The following is a 21001-nucleotide window of genomic DNA, read 5'->3' on the forward strand; positions in this document are numbered from 1 at the left end:
GGCCTCTCCAGCTGGGAATGGAGTCACCAACCATGCAATGGAAAAATCTCCATCTTTCCCAGAAATGGTTAATTAACCTGACAATTAACCCTAATTACTCCACACATCCTCTGGAAAGAATTTGGTGATGTGCTTTGAAGTGCATCCAAACAAGACTGTGCTGGCATGGTCCCCTCTGGGTCTCCCTCCCCTCGGAGACACGAGGCCTGGGACAGGCTGGGGAGGGGGTTGGGATTGGGAAGGCTCAGGAAGCTCCCTGCACTCCCTGGACAGGGATTGGGAAGGCTCAGGAGGCTCCCTGTGCTCCCTGGACAGGGATTGGGAAGGCTCAGGAAGCTCCCTGTGGTGCTGGGATACCAATCCTGGCTCTATCCACATATGGATCAGGAAAAAATCAACCAAGAAGCTCCTGTGCCACCACAGTGGGGACAGTGCCAGCCCAGGGACACTGGCTGAGGAAGTGGGGGACACCACATCCCGCTGGTTTTATGGGATGGGGAGAGCAGGGCTGGGCTGTGCCCAGCACTGTGAGCACATGGAGATAACGAAATCCAGGCACATCCCTGCCACAGCAGCCAAAGCTCCCCTTAAATAAACTCGGAATTAAGGGTAGCAGATGTTCAATCAAGCTAAACATTTTAACTCTTTCCAATGAAGTCAATCCCACAACAGCAATTTGGAAATTGCTGTAATTAAGCAGCCTCTGGCGCACGCCTGTGCGTGGGAAAGGTGGTGGCTGGGGAGCAGCTGGACACATGGAAATAACACCTGGATACCACCGGGATGGGCTGGGGACTGCCACCACTCCCTGTGGTCACGCTGGGGACAGGAGATGCCCCTCCTAGCCTGGCCCTGCTGTCCTGTTCCACCCCACCCAACGCAGGAACCCGTGACCATCCACGGTCACACCAAGAGATGACCCAAAGTGGTGGCACAGCCCGAAATTCCCCCCCATGGACACCCAACTCCAGCTTTGCTGGGCTTTCCCAACCAATTCCCAGCTCCAGCAGCTGGGCTGGAGCTCTCCCCGAGGATTCCCTGCCCTACCTTTGCCCTTCCAGTGGGCGTGGGCGGCGAAGCCGATGTGTCCCCCGTACTTGCGGTTGAACTCGGCCATCAGGGCCTTGTAGGGGTTGCGGATGAGCAGGATGGCTGAGTCGAAGGACTCGATCTCCTTCTGCCCACTCTCGTGCGTCTTGATGCAAATGGTCCTGCCGCTCCTCCAGTGGTCCCTCTCGCCCTTGAATCCTGCCCAGAAAGAGCTGGGATTAATGGGAGTAACGGGGAGCTGGGGAAGGGGCTCAGCCTGGGGAAAAGGAGGCGCAGGGGGGACCCTGTGGCTCTGCACAACTCCCTGACAGGAGGGGACAGCCAGGGGGAGTCAGGCTCTGCTCCCAGGGAAAACCAGACAGGATTAAAGGAAATGGCCTCAAGCTGTGCTGGGAAGGTTTAGATGGGATATAAGGGAAAATATCTCCACCCAAAAGGTGGTCAATCCCTGGCACAGCTGCCCAGGGCAGTGATGGAGTTCCCATCCCTGGAGGGATTTAAAAGCCGTGTGGATGTGGCACTTGGGGACGTGGTGGCCTTGGCAGTGCTGGGGGAACAGTTGGATTCGTCTCAGAGGGCTTTTCCAACCCAAAGGATCCCACGGTTCCATGAAAGGGAACATCACAGGGATATCAGGTTGCAAAATGCAGTTGGATGATGAAAGCAGCTGGGGCGTGAAGGAGGATTTGCATCCCTCTCCCAGATGGAAATCATTTATTTTCCCATGTTATGAGTCATAAAATTGATGAGTGGGTGGCTCACAGGCACAGGGGCCTCTCAGGGTGACATCTTCCTGGCCACACTCGGCTCTTGTGCCTGTTCTGAGGGGTCAAGGGCAGATTTTATGGCCATAGCCTCCCTGAGCACAGCTGAAACTCTCCCAGTAATAAATAAAGAAAGGGAAATCCCTGTGCCTGTGGGGCAGCAGAGCAGCCCAAGGTGCGGGTGATGCCATGGGAGGTCCAGAAAGGGGACCCTGCACTGAGCATGGGGCTGAGCCAGCGCCAATCCCAGCCCCTGGAATGCACCTGGAGTGGGGGATAAGCTGGAAGGAGCTGTGTTCCATCAATTAGAGAGGTGTAATTGGCTCTCAGCAGTGGATAAATCTGCCGGTTGCCTGGATACCTCCCGGCCCCTCTGACAGGGAATGAGCACGGATCCCACGCTCCTGTGGCTCAGCAAAACCCAACCAAGGCTTTTCCCACTGCTGCTCCCTTCCCTGGGATGCTGCTGCACCCTGGGGGCTGGGACAGGGCTCCCTCACTGAGCATCTCCCCCTCTGCAAGGCTGGATTTAGCAGGAATTGGGAAGGAATGTGCTGCCTGTGGTGTCAGGAAAACAGGGATTTTGGGAATAGCCTGGGTACAGACCCACCAACCACATGGCACAGATACAGATCCCAACTCCACCACAGCTGAGGAGGAACGGAGAATTTCCTCTCAAAGCCACAAAAAGTGAAGGAATAACAGGAGAAACCCTCAAGGTCTCCAGATAAAACTGTTGCGAGTGATTCTAAACTGGGGGAGCTGGGAATGGGGTGGGTTATTAGAACCAGAATCCCAAAATCCTCCCTTTGGTTCAGAGGGGATCTTACAGCTCATCTCATTCCAACCCTCCTGGAAAGGGACACCTTCCACTATCCCAGGTTGCTCCAAACCCTGCCCAGCCTGGCCTTGGACACTCCCAGGGATGGAGCAGCCGCAGCTTCTCTGGGCAACCCCTGCCAGGACCTCCCCACCCTCCCAGGGAGGAATTCCCTCACCAGGACACTCCAGCCCAAACCACCCCATGGAGCAGCAGCGCTCACACCTATCCCTGCTCCGCCCTCCCTGCAGCCCCTGGGATGTCCCCAGGACTGTCCCCAGCTGGGGTGGGACCCCAGGAACACCCTCCCCTCACCTTTGTTGTACAGGGAGCCATCGAAGTAGTAGCTGCCGGTGTAGAAGCCGGTGGCCAACTCGATCAGGTGCCGGGCCCAGGTGTTCCCAGCTCCAGGAAAGCTGGCCAGGGCCACCAACTGCTTGGCGCGGCTGGGCAGGAACCTCCTGTCCATGCAGCGGTTGTCTGCAGGGGGACACATCGGGAATGTGTCATGGAAACCTGCTTGTCCCACTGGGATGTCTGAGGAAACGCTGCCTCTCCCAGGAAAACGCTGGGGAAGGGGCGAGGAGGTGGCTGGGCAGGGAAAGCCCTGCCTAAGGCTTAGAGGGACATCCCAAAGGGTCCTGGACACCTCCAAGAGTCCTAAACACCCAAAAACTCCTAAAAGGATTTTCCTCAAGAGTTCTCTGTCATTCCCAGTTGCGTGCTTGGGGAAGAATGACTAACAGGGATTCCTGTGCCAAAAAACACTCCTGCTTTTTGATGAATCAGTGAACAGCATTTCCAGCACAGCCCCAGACACCAAAGGATCGTGACAAGACTGACCCAAAACCACCTGAATTTGGATCCTCACTTGCTCCTTTCAGCCCTTTCCTCTCCCAGGAACAATTTGCCTTTCTCCCAGCGCTTCCCTGGCTCCCTGCTCCCACTGCTCTCTCGGGAATGTTCTGCCTGGTCACAGCCTTTTCCCACCCCACATTTTTCCCTGGAGCTTGTCCCCTCTGGATAACAGACTCCCATGGGACCACAGAGAGGTGGGAGAAGCCCTGGGAAGGAGGAATCCTGCCAGAGGCAGAATCTGCTGTGCCCTGCAGCTGAGCCAGGCAGCAGCCGCAGCTCACCAGGGGAGCGCTGCTTTCCCAGGGGAATTAAAAAACCTCTCATTTTCAACGGGATCCTCGCCCTCCCAGCCGGCATTTTTGGGGGAAAGGTCGGGGAAAGCTCACCCTGCACTTGTGTCTGGTAGACCAGCAGGAACTCAGCGGAGCCGCAGCTCTCGAACTCCTCGGCGGCGCATTTGTGCGCGCAGAGCTGCTCGTCCTCGCGCTCGTGCAGCGGGAACAGCGTGCTGGGGAAGCCGCAGCGGCACGTGGTGCCCGCCAGCGCTGCCAGCGGGAATTCCTGCAGGGATGGCCAGAGGGAACGGCGCTGGCACCACCCCCCGGCCGTGGCAGAGCCTTCGCCCCCCGCACCCGCCCTCGCGGGGCAGCGCGGGGTGGTTTGTAACATCCTCCCAGAACGTTCCAGCATCATTCCAAGTCTAACATCCTTCCAGAACATTCCAGCATCATTCCAGACCATTCCAGCATCATTCCAGACAATTTCCAGCATCCTTCCAATCCCAGCACCATTCCAGACCATTCCAGCATCATTCCAGACAATTTCCAGCCTCCTTCCAATCCCAACATCATTCCAGACCACTCCAGAACCATTCCAGATAATTTCCAGCATCCTTCCAATCCCAGCACCGTTCCAGACAATTTCCAGCATCCTTCCAATCCCAGCACCATTCCAGACAATTTCCAGCATCCTTCCAATCCCAGCACCATTCCAGACAATTTCCAGCAGCCTTCCAATCCCAGCATCCTTCCAGACCATTTCCAGCATCCTTCCAGACCACTCCAGCATCGTTCCAGACCATTTCCAGCAGCCTTCCAATCCCAGCACCATTCTAGACCATTTCCAGCATCATTCCAATGCCAGCATAATTCCAGAACATTTCCAGCATCCTTCCATTTCCAGCACCATTCCAGACCACTCCTACATCCTTCCAACTCCAGCATCTTTACACTTTATGTCTAACATCCTTCCAGCCTATTTCCAGCATCCTTCCAACTCCAGCATCTTCTGCCTTATTTCCAGCATCCTTCCAACATATTTCAAGCATCATTCTACATTTCCAGCATCCTTACAGCCCACTCCAGCATCCACCCTCCACCAGTTCCCACTGCCAACCTTTCCCCTCCCTGCTCGGAGGCACTGTGCCCCAGGATGAGACCCCCGGGCCAGAGCAGGACCCCATGGTGGCTCCTTTAAATGTCCCTTCCAACCTAAACTCTAATCCTGGGATGCTCCTTCCCAAACTCTCCCAGGGCTGCTGCTGGCTCCACTCCTTCCCATGGCAGGGACACAAATCCATTTGTCCCTTTTTTGGGTACACCAAAATGATGTCCCTAAAGTGGGTTCAGATCTCCCGCTGTGACTCTGATGACGATGATGATGGAAACGAAGATGAAGAGATGCTTTTCCCAGTACCTTCTCTGTGCAGAAATCCACACATTTATCCACAGACATGTTGAGCATGAGCTGGCTGGCGGGCAGGGCGATGGAGACGTTTTCCGGCCGGCGGAAGCACCCCCGGAATATCGCGCTTCCATCTGGGACAGAGAGAGAGAGAGAGGCCCCAGTGACACTCCAAAAATGACACTGCTGCCACTCTGTGTGACACGGCATTCCCGACTGCTCCAGTGGCTCCCGGCCCCTCCACCAGAGCAGCCACATTGGGTGATGCTCGTCTGGCTGCTGTTGGAGCAAAATCAGAGCAAAACCCCGGCAGCAAAGTCAGGGAGATTTTATTTTCCTGGCTGTTTTTATCAGCTCCGTGATCCCAGGGATGGAGCAGGGGCAGAGCCAGGGAGGAGAGCAGGGCTGGGTTTGGTCAGGTCTGGAATTCCATCCCTGGTCCTCAGTACCCTCAGCTCCTTGTGCATTCCTGGTTGCTGGCATCCCCTTTCCCGTTCCTTGGATGTGAGGAAAGGTGAGCAGGGAATGTGGGTAATTATAGAGCTGCCTAATTGGGAGCCAAACGAGGGAGCACCCTCAGCTCTGTCTGGAATTCCCACACATCCTTTATCCTGCAGTGCACACAGGAGACGCTGATGGTCCTGTTTGGCCACGGGGAAAGAAATCTCCACTCAAAGTCTCCCAAAATTCCCTGAATTCCAGCGGGACTCCTTGGAACTTCTCATTCCACCCAGCCCCAGCCAGCAGCATTCCCCACAAGGAGACTCCTGATGTTTGCAGGAGCAAAACTACCCCAGACTCAAGAACCGCTCTCCAAGAACCTCCGTGGAGCCACGGCCTGGCTCGGGAATGCCGGGATCACCTCTCCAGCACCAAGAGAAATCCCCCCATTGCAGGGCTGAGCCGGGATCAGCCTCCAACTTACACCTGCGGGCGGATTCCTGGGCCAGCTCCAGGCGGTAGATGGAGAGCCGGTTGATCCCGCCGCAGGTGTTGCTCCGCTCTCCCTTGCATTCCATGTTGCACTCGGATTCGCTGGCGTTGGACGCCTGGATCTTGTGCCCGCAGTAGCACTCGGCCCCGAATTCCAGCCCCGCGTACAGGTACCCCCTGCCGAGGGGGAGACGGGATCTCAGCACATCCCCCCCGGCTCCAGGGGGTTTGGAAGGAGCATTCCTGCTTATCTGGGATCAGCAGTGCCTCCCAGGGACTCGTTTTTGGGGTAATGATCCTTTTAGGGCACTTCCAACTGAAAATATCGGATCCTATCCTTTCCATTATTCCATCCCATTCTGCAATTCTTTCCTATCCTATCCTTATTTTTTCTAGTCTGTTCTATCCTATTACTCCACTCCATTCCATCCCATCCTATCCCATCCTACCTCATATCCTACCCTATTTTCCTATCCTCATAAATAATATATTATAATTATAATATAATATAATATAATATAATATAATATAATATAATATATTATAATATAATATAAAATGAATAATATAATATAATGTAATATAATATAATTCCATTTCATACTATCCTATCCTTATTCCATCCCATTCTGCAATTCTTCCCTATCCTATCCTTATTTTTTCTAGTCTGTTCTATCCTATTACTCCACTCCATTCCATCCCATCCTATTTTCCTATCATATCCTAATCCATCATATAATATCATATAATTTAAATCCATTTCATCCTATCCTATCCTATCCTATCCTATCCTATCCTATCCTATCCTATCCTATCCTATCCTATCCTATCCTATCCAAAGGATTGATGGAGTCAGTGCACAGGGATTGATGGAGATGGTGGGAAAGGATTGCTGGAGCTGGTGTGCAGGAATTGAGGGACAGTGAGCAGGGATTGATGGAAAGGATTGATGGAGCTGGTGTGCAGGAATTGAGGGACAGTGTGCAGGGATTGATGGAAAGGATTGACGGAGCTGGTGTGCAGGAATTGAGGGACAGTGTGCAGGGATTGATGGAAAGGATTGACGGAGCTGGTGTGCAGGAATTGATAGAGATGGTGTGCAGGGATTGATGGAGATGGTGGGAAAGGATTGATGGAGCTGGTGTGCAGGGACTGATGGAGAGTGCTGGGATTCATGGAGCCGCTGCCGCTGTCCCTACCGCTCGGCACAGTTGTCCTGGCAGCGGAACACCGTCATCTTCTTGTAGTCGAAGAAGGACATCCCACGCAGGGTCCTCTGCCGGGTGTTGTCCTCGTAGCAGCCGATGTACCGGGCTGGGGACAGACAGGGGACAGGGTCACAACCCTCTGATCCCGCCCCTCTTGCTTTTTCCCAAAGTAGGGATGTGCAGCAGCGTTCCCTGTTAGTTTGCTTTGGAAACTCTGGGTCCAAACCAGGCAGGGACACCTTCCACTATCCCAGGGTGCTCCAAGCCCTGTCCAGCCTGGCCTTGGACACTTCCAGCCACAGCTTCTCTGGGCACCCTGTGCCCGAGCCTCCCCACCCTCACAGGAAGGAATTTCTTTCAGTGTGCCACTCCAATTCCAAGCCACATTCTGGGATAACACTTCTCACCTCCTCCCTGCTTCCCACACCTCCTTGGAGCCCCTGAGCCAGCTCACCCCATCCCTGGTGTGCCCCAAGCACAGACCCCCCCATTCCCAATTATCCCAGCACAGCACAGACCCCACCAGTGCTGGAGCCCCTTCCCAAGCCAGCCTGGAGGCCAAAGAGGAGGAGGATGGAGAGAAATGTGCCAGATAACTCCAACAACCAGAGCCACAACTCCCAGTTATTCCACACAGCATTCCCACAGGGATGAGCAGGTCCTGGCAGGTCACAGGATTCCAGAGGGTGTGGGATGGCTCCAGACACTTGCACGGAGCTGGTGACTGATGTGCATTACCTTCAATCCAGTGCTCCTGACATATGCGAGCTGCCACTTATTGGGAAGCCAGCTGGAATAATTAGGGACAGACAAGGACACAAGAGAAGGGGGAGGGTGGGACTGGCAGTTTTTAGGGAGAGATGGACCTCTCCAGGAGGAATTCTGGAGCCTGTTGGAAACACGGCTGTGAGCAGACACCCACATCCACCCAGTGATTGTCATTAGATTCCCCAAGCATCCCATTTTTCCCAGAGCTGGGGATACAGGGATGGCTCCAGCTGTCTGGGGTGGCTGGTCCCTCCATCCTCATGGAATTGCGTGGTTGTGCATCACAGGTGGGAATGGCTGGACTTGTCCAGGAAGACACTGGAGATGGATGGGGCTGAGGGTTGGGGTCTGTTCCTGCTTCCCTTGGCTCCACTGCCTAAAAATCCTCCCTGGCTGGAGGCAGGAGATGCCCCTTCCCACAGGGAATTGCATGCCCATGGGGATGAGGCCATTCCCTGGCAGTCCCAGCTGTTCTCCACCCACACCTTCACCTGACACTGCTGAGAAAGGGAGGAGGAGGAAGAGGAGGAAGAGGGAGCTGCACATCACGCTCCAAACCAGAGCTGATTTTTGGAGCAGAATTCCCTCTGGAATGATTTCACGTGGCAGAGCCTCCGCAGCCACCTCGTTAAGCTGTCCCCACTTAATTACCAAGGCCATTAAATCCACCTGTTCCTGCCAGATATCCCAGTGCTCCAGAGGAGCAGGGAGGCGAGGGAGAGCTCTGCCAGCTGCTCCAGGAACACCAGGCACGTGGGATTTCTCTGAAAGCTGCTGAATTTCTCCACACCATCCCACTCAGGAGCTGCCAAGATACTCCAAGGGGAAAATTATATTCCCAGAGCACCTGGGAGCAGATAAACCCAGGAATCCTGAGCCCAGCATCCCATCCCTGCTGGCAGTGCTGGATGAGGTTAATCTTGGAGCACGGGGGACATATGGCCCGGGACACAGGCGCTGCTTGGGGTCTTTACAGGGACAGACAGCCCGGGCTCAGGGGCCATCTGCTGAGGCTGCTCTGGAGTCAGTTTGCATTAGTGGAGAGACGTGGCCACCAAAACTCCCCAGAGACCCCTCGGAACGGGGTCGCAACGGGGGAACCCCTTCAGCTCCCTTTAGCAGGACAAAATCCCGTGAGCACCACTTTTCCTTGGGCTTCCACGCCTGGACCATGCATCCTTCCTGGAATGAACACAGCCACGTCCTGCTGGAGGAGGAGGAGGAGCCCTCCGTGCCCTGGGAGCAGCTCAGGTTGTGGGGATCAAGCCTGGACCCCCGGGAAACCCCAGCTTGCCATGGGGTTGGGGGTTCCTGCTGGAGTCCAGCCCCCCAAATCCCACAGAATGGGCAGCTCCGGCTGCCTTCAGGATTAATAAATACAATTTAAAAAATCAATGGGAATTATTCCATTTTCTTATCCTTGATCATTAATAATGGACCCACTTGACAAGTCCCCAGCCAGGCAGGGATCTCCTGGCTCCAGAGGCCACAGCCCAGCCCTGTCTGCACTTCCATGGGAATCACAGCCAGCCCCTGCCTCGGCACAACACCCACACAAACCTGGGTTTGGGTTGATTCAGGCCAACAGAATGGAAACTGAATTTGGCCCCTGGCAGAGCCAAAGGGTGGGAGGAAGATGGGGCACAGCTTCCCCCCAGCTGCCACCCCCAAAATCGCCTGTAACAGCAAGGGGGGACTCGGAGCTTGGTGATGCATCAGGGGGAAAGGGTGAAGATGGAACAATGAAAGCACATTATTGGCACTTGGGGAGGGAGGAGAGGAAGGAGGGAAGAAGGAGGGAGAAGATCCTTCTGGAAATATTCTCTGATGTTCTCCAGAGTGGGGTGCTGCTCCCCAGAGCATTCCCGTGGGATGTGGGAAGAAAACCTCGGTGCTCCAGCAGCGCTTGTGCGTGGTTTATAAATAAATAAACAAATAAGCACACGTTTCCTGGGGGAGGGGCATGATCCTGGCAGGGATGCACAACCTAAAACTAGTTCAGAGACCACTGCCCCAACTCGTGATGCCCCCCTGGAGAGGCAAAAAGCAGGGACCCCCCCTGGCGCGCATCCCCAGCCTCACCTCTGTCCTCCTCCTTCTCGCGGCCGCTCCTGCTCCTGAGCGCCCGGCTCCGGGGGCCGCTGCTATCCCGGGATTTTCCCCGGTCCGACGGCTCCTTGGAGGTGCTTTTGAACCAGGGGCCGTGTCGTCGGCCCCCCTGGGGCATCGTCGCTGCCGCCTTGAAGCCGCGGCTGAGCTGCATCACCCCCAGGTAGGGCAGCCCCGGCCCCTCGGCGGCCGCGGAGCTCCGCGGGCTCCCCGGCACCGTGGGCTCCCCGGAGAAGCCGGAGTGCAGGAAAACCAAGCTACCGGCCGCCAGGTACAGAGCCAGCAGAGAGAAGAAACGCACGGGTTTGCGCCGGAAATACCGCTGGAGTTTTAGCAAAAGCTTGGCCATAGCGTCTTCATCCCTTCCCCGGCAGCCGGCGCCGCGGGGAAGCTGCTCTGCGGCTCCAGGGATGCTCCAAGGAGGGGATTGATTGGAGGTGAATCCCGGCGAGCAAATGGGGTGAGAGCTGCAGGGCGAGGTCGTGCAAAGCTGTTGCCCGACCCAAAAAAGTCTTGGGAGTGCTGGGGGAGGTGGATTTTGAGTCCCCGCGTCGTGGCCGGGGTGTTCCAGCGCTGGCTGTCACCTCCAGCCCCGGTTTATTCTCCTGGCGGCGAAGTCCCCCGGCTGTGCCCCGGGGACTGCGCTGATGGAGGGATCATGTTAAGGAAATCGAGGTTTGAAGGTGATTTGAAAGCCGATCAGCTGCCGCAGCTCCTCGCTCCCGGCGGCACCGGCTCCGTCAGGCATCGCTGGAACGGGAACGGCACCGCTGCCCTTTCAGACGAAGAATGGAAGGTGCCTGGACGCGCCTGGAGCCTGGAATGCTGCCTGGGACCCTTTGTGTAAGGAAACCCCTTTCAGCTCACTCCCAGGGCAAGAAATCTCCACCTGCAAGTCAAAGAGAGAGGCACACTCAGAAAGCGTCCCAGGACACGGCAGGATGGTGGCCCTGCCCCTCCGGCGGGTGAGGAAGGCCACCCGTGGTCTCCATCGCCTTCCAGCCCTGGGCAGGGGCAGTTCCACCTCTCCCAGGGGGGTAACTGGGTGCAGCGGGAGCGACGCTGGTGGGGTGAGCCCAAATCCCAGAGCCTGCCTGTCTCTGCCTTGTCGTGCAGGAGAGGTGCTCCAGGGTGGCTCTGGGACATGGAAAATTTCCAGTTTCACCCAGTTTCACCTCCAGGAGGATGAGCTGTGCACACACACATTGCACCCCTAGATCCAAACACCTCTGCAGCAGCAGATCCCCAGTGGAATCCATGCATGGGCAGCGGGGCGCTGCCAGGGGATATTCCAGCATCCCACAGAGTCAGGAGTACAACATCCCTGGGTGTCCCTCCAGTTCCTCATGTCCCCAGGGGCTGGAGATTGCCACGACATCCTCTACCTGCAGCCAGGAGCATCCCCACTCCCACCCTGCCACCAGGATGGTGCTGTCCCAGGCACACCAGGACCATCCCTGGTGGCTCTTGGCACGGGAAGGGCAGAGATGGGACAGTCCCCTCCAGCCCCGCCAGGCTGGACTTCCCTAGAAATCCAGCTGGATTTCTCTCCTTCCTTCCAACCCCCCCAGCTATGGAAGATTTGCTCCAACCCTTCCTGGGAAAATGCCACGTGGGAAATGCCCCTGCTGACACATCCGAGTGCCCGGGGTGTGCTGCCTGTCACGGTCTCGTCTTATTTTAGGAAAGGAGAGGGAAATAAATGGAAAGACAAAGTGCCATTAGTTTAATGGCCTCTATGTTCCTGCCATCTGTCTTCAGTTGATTAAATAAAAAATATTGGTGGAACATATGGCATGAATTATACATCAATATTTTAATTTGGTTTCCCAGAGTGGTTATTCAGATACCTCCGGCTCCGCTGCGGGAATTTTGTGAAACTCGGGGCTGGACAGGCTGGGGCAGAGCAGTGGAGGGGCACAACCCCAAACCAGCCCTCCCCAATACAGCCGGAGTAAAGGCTGAGTAACCTCGGAGTAGCAGCCGTTTGGGATTTCCGTGTGCAGGATGTGGCACCTCGGCATGGCCAGGGACGGGGGGCCATGCTGGGAGAGCAGCCCCCAGCCCGGTGGTCCCGGGGGTGTTTGGCTGCTCTCCCGCGCTCCCTGACCAGGATTTTCTGGCTTTCCCTCATCCAGAATAAATCCACCTTCCCGGGGTTGGGATGGGAGCTGGATACGGGATGGTTTGGGGAGCAAATGCAGCGTCCCCAGGGCTGTCCCTGCTCCCCAGTGCCCCCAGTGCCACCCCCTCTCCTCCCCTCCCCGGCTGGGCTGCCAGGCTCTGGCACGGCATATAAAGAAGGGGCTTAAATTACTCTCATTAAGCCATCTGGAGCTCATCCTTCTCCATCATGAACTGCGGAGTCACAGGTCAATTACTGCGCATTTGCATATATTCCATTAATGCTTCTGCTAATTGTCTGCAGCAGATAATGGGCTCGGCTGCCGGGGGCGGCAGGGAGGGCCGGCACCAGTGCTCCCAGTACGGACACCAGTGCTCCCAGTATGGACACCAGTGCTCCCAGTACGGACACCAGCGCTCCCAGTATCGGCTGGGGGCATCGGGAGCTGAGGGATGCAGGAACCACCTGGGAGCGCCATTCCCTGCATCCCACCAGCGCTCCCTGGGTTTGCAAGGATGGATCCACCCCCGTGCGGCAGCGCTGGGGTGAAGGAGAGGCCACCCCTGGTCGCCACCGCCGCTCGCCACGGTGTCCCCAGGGGTCCCATCCTGTCCCCGACCCCGCTGCGCTCGGCGGCGGCGCCGGTGCCAGCCCAGCCCGCGGCGTGGCCGGGGGACAGCGGTGACACACTTTGTCATCCAAACTAATGAAGCAAACGGGGACAGTCCCCGGCCAGCGCAATGCAGCGTCCTCAGCCTGGCCTTCCGGCGGCCGCTTGGATGGAAAACTGCTGGGACAGCAGGGAACGGAGGGAATTATCCGCCCGGGAATTATCCGTCAGCCCCCGCTCGGGTGCGACCCGCTGTGATCCATCCCCCTGCTTGCATCCCGGGGGAGGGATCCAGCCCTGCGAGCTGCAGCGTTGGAAAATCCCCCGGCTGGCAGTGCCAGGGTTGGGGAATCCCTCCTGCCCCCCCAGACCCTTCAGCACCCAGAGCCCAGGGGAGGCGTTTCCCAGGATGTGGTTCCCTGCCTACATCCATCACCACACTCCCGCCAGGAGCCAAAATCCTCATCCCATCAATGGGACACCCGGCTCTGCCTCAGTATAATCCCACCAGGAGCCGAAATCCCCATCCCAGCCCCGGGACACCCGGCTGAGCATCACTGCACACCCAACCCACCTCCCTGCGCGGTGTCAGCTGTCCCCAGGGCAGGGAATCCTCGATAATTTGCCAGCTTCACCCAGGTTTATCCATCCCTCTGCGCCTGGAGAGGTGGGAACAGGTCCGGGAGCGGCGGGAGCGCGCTGAATGAAGGGCCCATCAATTATGGATTGGGGGCTTGTCTTCAAATTGCTCTGCAGTTATTGAGCCCCGAGGTTCACTCGTCTTCAGGCAGCAGCTCCCATCTGAGCAGGGCCAAACACCCTCACGTGGCTGCCCCAGCCCGGGGGAACAAAGGGCCCATTAAAACCGGCAAATTAACCACCACCAGAATGCCATTAGGAGAAGGAATATCCAGTTTCACCCCCTCATTAACATTTCTTATCACAGGGACGGGGAAAGAACAGGGCCTGCAAACAGAGGGGTGGTGACATCAGTGGGGTGACCCCACGGGAGGGCTGTGACGCAGGGACTGACCTCGGTCCCACGCCACAGGACGTGAGGAGAGCAGGTTCTGCACCCCCCTGGCACCCTGGGAATGCTGGAATGCCTCTGCCAAGCCTGGAAATGCAGTGAAGGACTCAGGGGATGGGGTGAAAGACCCCGGTCCATGGGGTGCAGGATTTATGGGACACAGGACCCAGGGCATGGAGTCACCTGCTGTCACCAAAAGTCACCCGCTTGGGTGCAGGGACCGCCAGAAAGCCTGGTGTCCCTCCATCCCAGAGCAGTTCCTGCGGCTCCACATCCTCCCCAGCACCAAAGAGGGACACCAGTCCGACCCCCAGTGGCACCAGCACAAACCCCCGGTGACATTGGGCACCCTGGGTGCTGCCATCCCTCAAAGCCTCCAGCCTCCATCCCTAGGAGTGTCCCGCAGTGCAAGCCTGGAATTGCTGCCCTGGCAGAGGTTGGGCAGCCCAAGATTCCAGGTGGAGTTGCCCATCCTCTTTTCCAGCCCCACGGAAATGGATTTTCACCCTTTTCCACCCGTTAAGGAAGCAGCAAATGAGATGCATGGGGCTGAATTTAAACCCCAGTATGGCTGGGAGTGAAGCTGAGATAAACCAGGATTATTCCAGCCCAGCAGGGCAGACCTGGAGCATCCAGAACCTTCCAGTGCCTCTCCCAGGGGCCAGCCGAGCACAGGGAGCTGTCAGTCGCCCTCAAATCAAAGCCAGGTTTATTTATTCAGCTTCTCTCTGCCTTCATTTTGCTGAGAAATGGATTTGTGCCTCCTCTCCGCTGGGGAAGCCTTAAAAACAACTGACTCAGCAGCTTCCAGGCTCATCCCGGGAAGCTGCGCCGGGATCAGATCCTCATCCTCGAGGGTGAGACACTTCCCAGGCCTGGGCTTCCCCAGGAGCCACTGAATCCCTTCCACAGGCCAGACCAGCCAGGGATGCAAAGGAAAAGCCTCTCCTGAGGGGTTTATTGGCTCAGTTTGAAGATCCAGGGCAGGATTTGCCCGTCTGCTGGTGGATTTTTGTGGGGGATTTCCAAGCATTTTGTGGGGTTTGCAAATCCTCCTCCTTGCTGGGAGTCCACAAAGGAGTTTGGACTGGAGTTAAGGAGCTGGTTTTGCTTATGGATGAAAACTGATTTTGAAATATTCTGGGGATTTATGGATGGCCTCAGCACTTTCCCAGGGCATGAGGCGCCGAGATCCAGAGGGATCCAGGAGGATCCAGGATCCATTCGGGGCTGCCCCAGACTAATTGATTAAGGTCTCTAAGAGGCTCCTCTGAAATGAGGTCGTGCTAATTGCACAACCTCCTCCTTGTGCTCCCTGTGCTCTCCAGAGGACAGAGCCCACAGGGCACCAGCCCCGTTTCTGCCAGGGCTGAGCTATAAATAAACCCAGGAACATCAGGATGGATCCTGCCCTGGCTTATTCCAATCACTGGACAGAGCTACACGAGCCCAGGGCCTGCAGCCTGGCCCAGAAAGGCAATTTTGTTTAATCAAGTTATTTAAGGAAGTTTAACCCCATTTTTAATTATGACATTGAGCTGCCTGGCATTGCAAATTCCCGCTGATGTCCCGGAGCTCGACCCAAGGGATGCTGATCCCCACCCTGAGGATGCAATTCCTGCCCAAGGGATGCTGATCCCCACCCTGAGGATGCAATTCCTGCCCAAGGAATACTGATCCCCACCCTGAGGATGCAATTCCTACCCAAGGGATGCTGATCCCCACCCTGAGGATGCAATTCCTGCCCAAGGGATGCTGATCCCCACCCTGAGGATGCAATTCCTGCCCAAGGAATACTGATCCCCACCCTGAGGATGCAATTCCTGCCCAAGGGATGCTGATCCCCACCCTGAGGATGCAATTCCTGCCCAAGGGATGCTGATCCCCACCCTGAGGATGCCGATTCCTGCCCAAGGGATGCTGATCCCCACCCTGAGGATGCCGATTCCCGCCCAAGGGATGCTGATCCCCACCCTGAGGATGCAATTCCTACCCAAGGGATGCTCATCCCCACCCTGAGGATGCAATTCCCACCCAAGGGATGCTGATCCCCACCCTGAGGATGCAATTCCTGCCCAAGGGATGCTCATCCCCACCCTGAGGATGCAATTCCTGCCCAAGGGATGCTGATCCCCACCCTGAGGATGCAATTCCCGCCCAAGGGATGCTGATCCCCACCCTGAGGATGCAATTCCTACCCAAGGGATGCTGATCCCCACCCTGAGGATGCCGATTCCTGCCCAAGGGATGCTGATCCCCACCCTGAGGATGCAATTCCTGCCCAAACCCCACAGCCACGGGCTGGCACAGGGTGGGATCACCATGATGGTGGTGGGAATTTGTTGTAGCACAGGTGAGAGTCTCCCAAAACCTATCCCAGCTGGGATGAGCAGGCGCTCCAGCCCCCAGAAGCAAAGATCTGTGTTGCCTCCAGGCCACTAATTCCCAGGTAATCCCATCTCCGTGGCTCTGCTCCCTTCCCTGAATATTCTCCTCCACAATGGCCCAAGTGGAGCTGAAAATGGGGAGTTTTTACTTCACGTTCTGCTCCTCCACCCACGATTCCATCAAAGCCCGTTCCAGGTTCTTGGAGGCTGAATTCCCCTCACAAGTGTGAAAAGCAGCTCATAAAGAAAAATGGTTTAAGTCATGAATCATTTAAAAAGCACCCGGCGCTGCCGAAGGCAGGGAAGGAAATAGGGGAGGAAATCACCATGGATTGCAGAGACCGGGGCAGGGAGAGGGTCCAGGGAACTGTGGGATGATGGAAATGAGGTGGCACAGCGGGGATCCAGCTGTGGGACTCGGTGTTCCCCTCCCAGCATCGTTAGCATTTTCATTAATTAATTAATCTGCAGCAACCCCAGGGGTCTGGGTGATCCAGTTCTCTCCAGCAGCGTTATCCCATCTGCCCGGGGTATTTTGGGTGGGGCTGTGGAAGGAGCGGGAAGCTCCCTCCTTTGGGATCAGGGTCATTAAATTTGGGTGCTGGGGAGCAGGATCCCAGCCTTCCCCTACCACATCCCTGCCGGCTTCCAGCATCCCTCCCTGAGCATTCCTGCTGCCGGCATCAGCCCCATCCCTGCGTCCAAGGCTGAGAAACCTCCATTTCCCCGTTAATCCCCCATTTTTGGGTGGCACACGGCGGTATTTGGGAGAGGCCCCCCCCGGATTGCGGGGTCTCAGTGACACCGAGGGATGCTCCCAGACTCCCTCTCCCTTTTCTTCCCACCCTCCCGACACTCAAGCCCTTGGAAAAGGTGATGTAATTCCTTCGGAGGACGCTGAGTGTCTGTGACAGGGTTTAACCTAAGCAGTTTTCACGTCTCACCTTCGGGGGGTTTTCATGCCCAGCCTGCAAAATCCAGTTACGGTTTTCAATCAGACTTGGGGGAGCCGGGATGTGCATCCCAGGGAATGCGCTCCCACCCGGAGCCGGGAGGAGGAGGAGGGAGGCGGGAGGAAGGCCGGGGCTGTTCCCCAGGGAAGCACAGCTGGATCCCAGCCAGCTGCTGGCTCAGCAAAGCTCCCCCCAGACGGAGCTGCCGGAATCCCGGAGCAAAAGGAGGTTCAGGACACACGGGATGGACTTTTCCAGAGGCAGCGCCGGGGCTGGCAGCCACCCCTGGGGGACGCGCGGCCCTCCCTGTGCTGCTCATCCTCCCCAAATCCTCTGGCCACTCCATCCATGGACACCTGCACGTCCCTGTCGCTGTGGAAAAGCATTCCTGAGCCGGCACATCCCGAGCTGGCAGCTCCTCGTTCCAGGGAACGCCAGGGCGCTGCTGTTTTCCTCCTTGTGCTCAACGAGGAGGAACAAACCCCGCAGCAGCCAAAGGGATTCATCCCGAGGTTTTGAGCACCAGAGCCCAGTCCTGGCTCCAGGACCCACGGGAGGTGATGAGAAACACCGAAAGGAGCTTGTCCCAAGGGAAATCCTGCACCCAGCGGGACCTGCCTGAATCCCATCCCAATGGGATCCAAGGGGACCATCGGGGGGATTTGGGAAGCGTGACCCCTCACGGGTGGCACAAAAACCTCTTCCCACGGGAGCACCCGGCACATCCAGCCCAGGATGGAGCCCCCGAGGACTCCCCAGGTAGGGAAGAGCCCGATCCAATCTCCCCATAAATCCCACGCTCAGGTCTGCTCCACGGAGATTTGCCTCAGCCCTCGTTAATCTGGGATTACAGCAGCACCGGGGCAATTAACTAACGAGCTTTTCCAGCAGCAGACAATGCCTTGCACAGCCCACGGACATTAATGGAGTGAGAAGGAGGATTTCGTGCAACACTTCCTTCAAAACCTCCTTCCCCGGGAGAGCTGATTCCTCTCTTTCCCCTCATCCAGGGAGGGAGGCCGGGCTCGGGAGGGATCTGCCGTTCCCGTGGATGCTGCAGGCTCATCCCTCAGCACGGGGCAGATCCTCCTGTCCCACGCTCCTTCCCCGGTCCCAGGAGGAGCTCCTGGCTCCAGAGAGAGCCAACACTTTGGGAAGGACAAATTCCCATCCCGGAGCTGCCTGCTCTGCTCAGTGAGTCCCTGCTGGTCCAAGGGGGTGGGGAGAAGCAGAGATTTTCCCAGGATCTGGACGGAGCTGGGAATGGTGCTGAACACTCCTGGATCCTGCCTCAGCCGTGGGAATTGTGACTCTGGATGGGAGCCTGGAGCTGCTGAGGCTTGGCCCAGCTTTCCATGGGGAAAAGATCCCCCAGGAAGAATGGAGTATTTTTCTGGGAGATAAAATCCATCCCCAAATCCCCCCGGGGAACCAGGGGTCAGTGGGGGGGTTCCCATCTGCCAGGATCCCAAATATCAAGGACCCTAAAAGGCAGGAACATCGACATGGATGAGCCCCACTGGAGCCAGGCACCTGCAGCCCTGATGCTGCAGCTGGGCTCGGGTTCTTGAGCACCAGGATTTGGGAAAGGAATCCCAAAAACCAGAGCAAAACCCCCTGGGGAATTATCCCTGGGCCTAAAAACTGCTAATAATATGTGAAATATTATAATATAATGTATATAAAAACATGGTAGGGGCTAATAATATAGATAATAGAATAATAAATACAAAACCATAGTGTCTGCTAATAATATATAAAAAAGATGTAATATAATCTATCTAAAACCACAATAATTGCTAATAATATCTATAATATAATAATGCACATTAAAAAACCTAACAAATGCTAACAAGTCCTGTCTTGGAGGAGCCCCTGGAGCTCAACAGCTTTGGATATTCCAAGGGAGAGCTCTTTGCCAAGCCCAGGGAAGGGAGAGCCCCTCATGAAGGATAACTCCCAGATAAATTCCCAGAGGAAGGAAGGATACAGCACTCACCAGATGAGAAGGTGCAGTGGGCCAGGCCCAGGCTGGGTGGGGGCACCCCGGGGCTGTAATTCCCAGGGCCAGGCTGGGATTCCCAGCTCTGGATTGCCAGGAAAGTTTCTTTAATCCTGCCTTGACGGAGGCCGGGGTTTATAGGGCTCAGCTCAAGGTTACCTTCACGCCGTTCTGCAACTGCCTCTGCTCTCCCTGCTCATCTCTATGTTAAATTATTCCCCGAAGTTGCCAGCATGGATGTGGGAAGAGGAAAATAAACAGGGGAGAGGCTTCTGGCAGGATTACATTCCCTTATGTTCCTTATTTCCCCGGCGGAGATGTTCCTGCACAAAGTCTGGGAAGGAGGAGGATGAGGACGAGGAGCGATCTCTCCCGCCTGGCTCCCTCTGCGAAGCAAAACCCTTCCCAAACCAGCAGAAACCAGCGAAAATCCCTGCCGGGATGAGGCGGGAATCATCAACTCCCGCAAAGCCGCGGGGGGGACCCGGTGCCCCCCAGCTCCCCGCGCCCGCAGCCGCCGCTTCCCAGCCGCGATTCCCGGCGGGCCGGGGTCCTGCCGACCCCCGCTCGCGGTCCTTCTTGCTCCTATTTTTTTAAATTTTATTTTGCGCAGGGCACTGGGGAGGGAGGGATGTTGTTGTTTGTTTTCTTCTCTTATTTTTCAGCTGCTAATTCGGGTTTGGTTTTTTTTCCCCCCTTTAGCCCCGGTTTCAACGCTCTCCCCGCACCGGCAGCTCCGCTGCCCCCTCCCCCGAGCCCTTTTTCCTCCCCTGCCTCCTCCTCCTCCTCCTCACCGTCCCCGGGCCCTGCTCCCGGCCGCCGCCGCCGCTCCATCCCTGGCTCCATCCATCCCTCGGTGCCTCCATCCGCGGCCGCCCCCGGGAGCGGCGGGGCCGGGGGGGCTCCGGGCGCTGCCCGCGGCCCGGCCCCGCTGCCGGGGGGGCTCCGGCGGTGCCGGTACCGCCCGGGGCGGGTTCCGGTGATGCCGGTGCCGGCCGAGGAGAGCCCAGCCCGGCCCGGCGGCTGCCGCTCGGCTCTGCCCGCAGCCGCTGCCGGGCGCCGCTTCTTAATGTCTCCATCCAGCGGCTCCGCTCCCTCCGCCGGCTGCCGGCCTTAACCCCTTCCCTCCCGCCGCCCCCATGGGATCTCTATTTTCAAATTTATTTCTTGTTTTCCCTGTTTTTCAGGGATGCGGCAGTGCCGGGAAGCAGCTCTCGGGGGGCCCCGGCCGCGCTGCTGCGCCCAAAGCGAGGGATGCTGAGGATCTGGATCCCCCCAGCCCAGGAATGGAATTCCCAGATGGAATCCCGTTCCATCCTCCCGGCACTCGGGACCGGCCCGAGGATTCTTGAATGGAGCCAGCAAGGATTAAACTTACATTTAAAATATAAACAAACCAATATAAATATATAGATAAACACGTACGTTCCATAGATGGCTGCATATATAAATGTAAATACATCTAAATTTTCTAAATGAACATTCTAAATAAATAGATCATCGCTAAATATACCAAAATAAATAGACATACAAATATATCATGGGATATATCTGTGGGTGTATTTGCTTGCATGGGTGATTTTTTTGGGGGTTTTTGTGCTGTCAGATCAATTAAAAATTAATTCCAAAACTTCCCGAGCCCGGGAATAAGAAAAAATTGCGGCTCAAAAGGGATTAACTTGAGCGGGATTTTTTTCCCCA

The 21001-nt window shown here is 56.5% G+C and overlaps 1 protein-coding gene across 2 annotated transcripts; it reads right to left on the reverse strand.

The window, feature by feature from the left end:
- Positions 1–95: 95 nt before the first annotated feature.
- WSCD2 (WSC domain containing 2) lies at positions 96–20410 on the reverse strand. 2 transcript variants are annotated; one of them, XM_038152860.1, is made up of 9 exons: positions 20095–20410; positions 13503–13757; positions 10167–11082; positions 7308–7422; positions 6101–6285; positions 5188–5309; positions 3879–4053; positions 2950–3114; positions 96–1248 (listed from the first exon to the last, which is right to left on the reverse strand). In XM_038152860.1, the coding sequence occupies exons 3-9, from the start codon at positions 10540–10542 to the stop codon at positions 842–844; spliced, it is 1545 nt and encodes a 514-aa protein (XP_038008788.1). In that variant the 5' UTR covers positions 10543–11082; positions 13503–13757; positions 20095–20410; the 3' UTR covers positions 96–841. The 2 variants fall into 2 exon arrangements, with proteins under 2 accessions (XP_038008788.1, XP_038008787.1); XM_038152859.1 differs by lacking the exon at positions 13503–13757.
- Positions 20411–21001: the final 591 nt, after the last annotated feature.

The sequence above is a fragment of the Motacilla alba genome, chromosome 15, assembly GCF_015832195.1.
Source record: "Motacilla alba alba isolate MOTALB_02 chromosome 15, Motacilla_alba_V1.0_pri, whole genome shotgun sequence".
NCBI classification, from domain to species: Eukaryota; Metazoa; Chordata; class Aves; order Passeriformes; family Motacillidae; genus Motacilla; species Motacilla alba.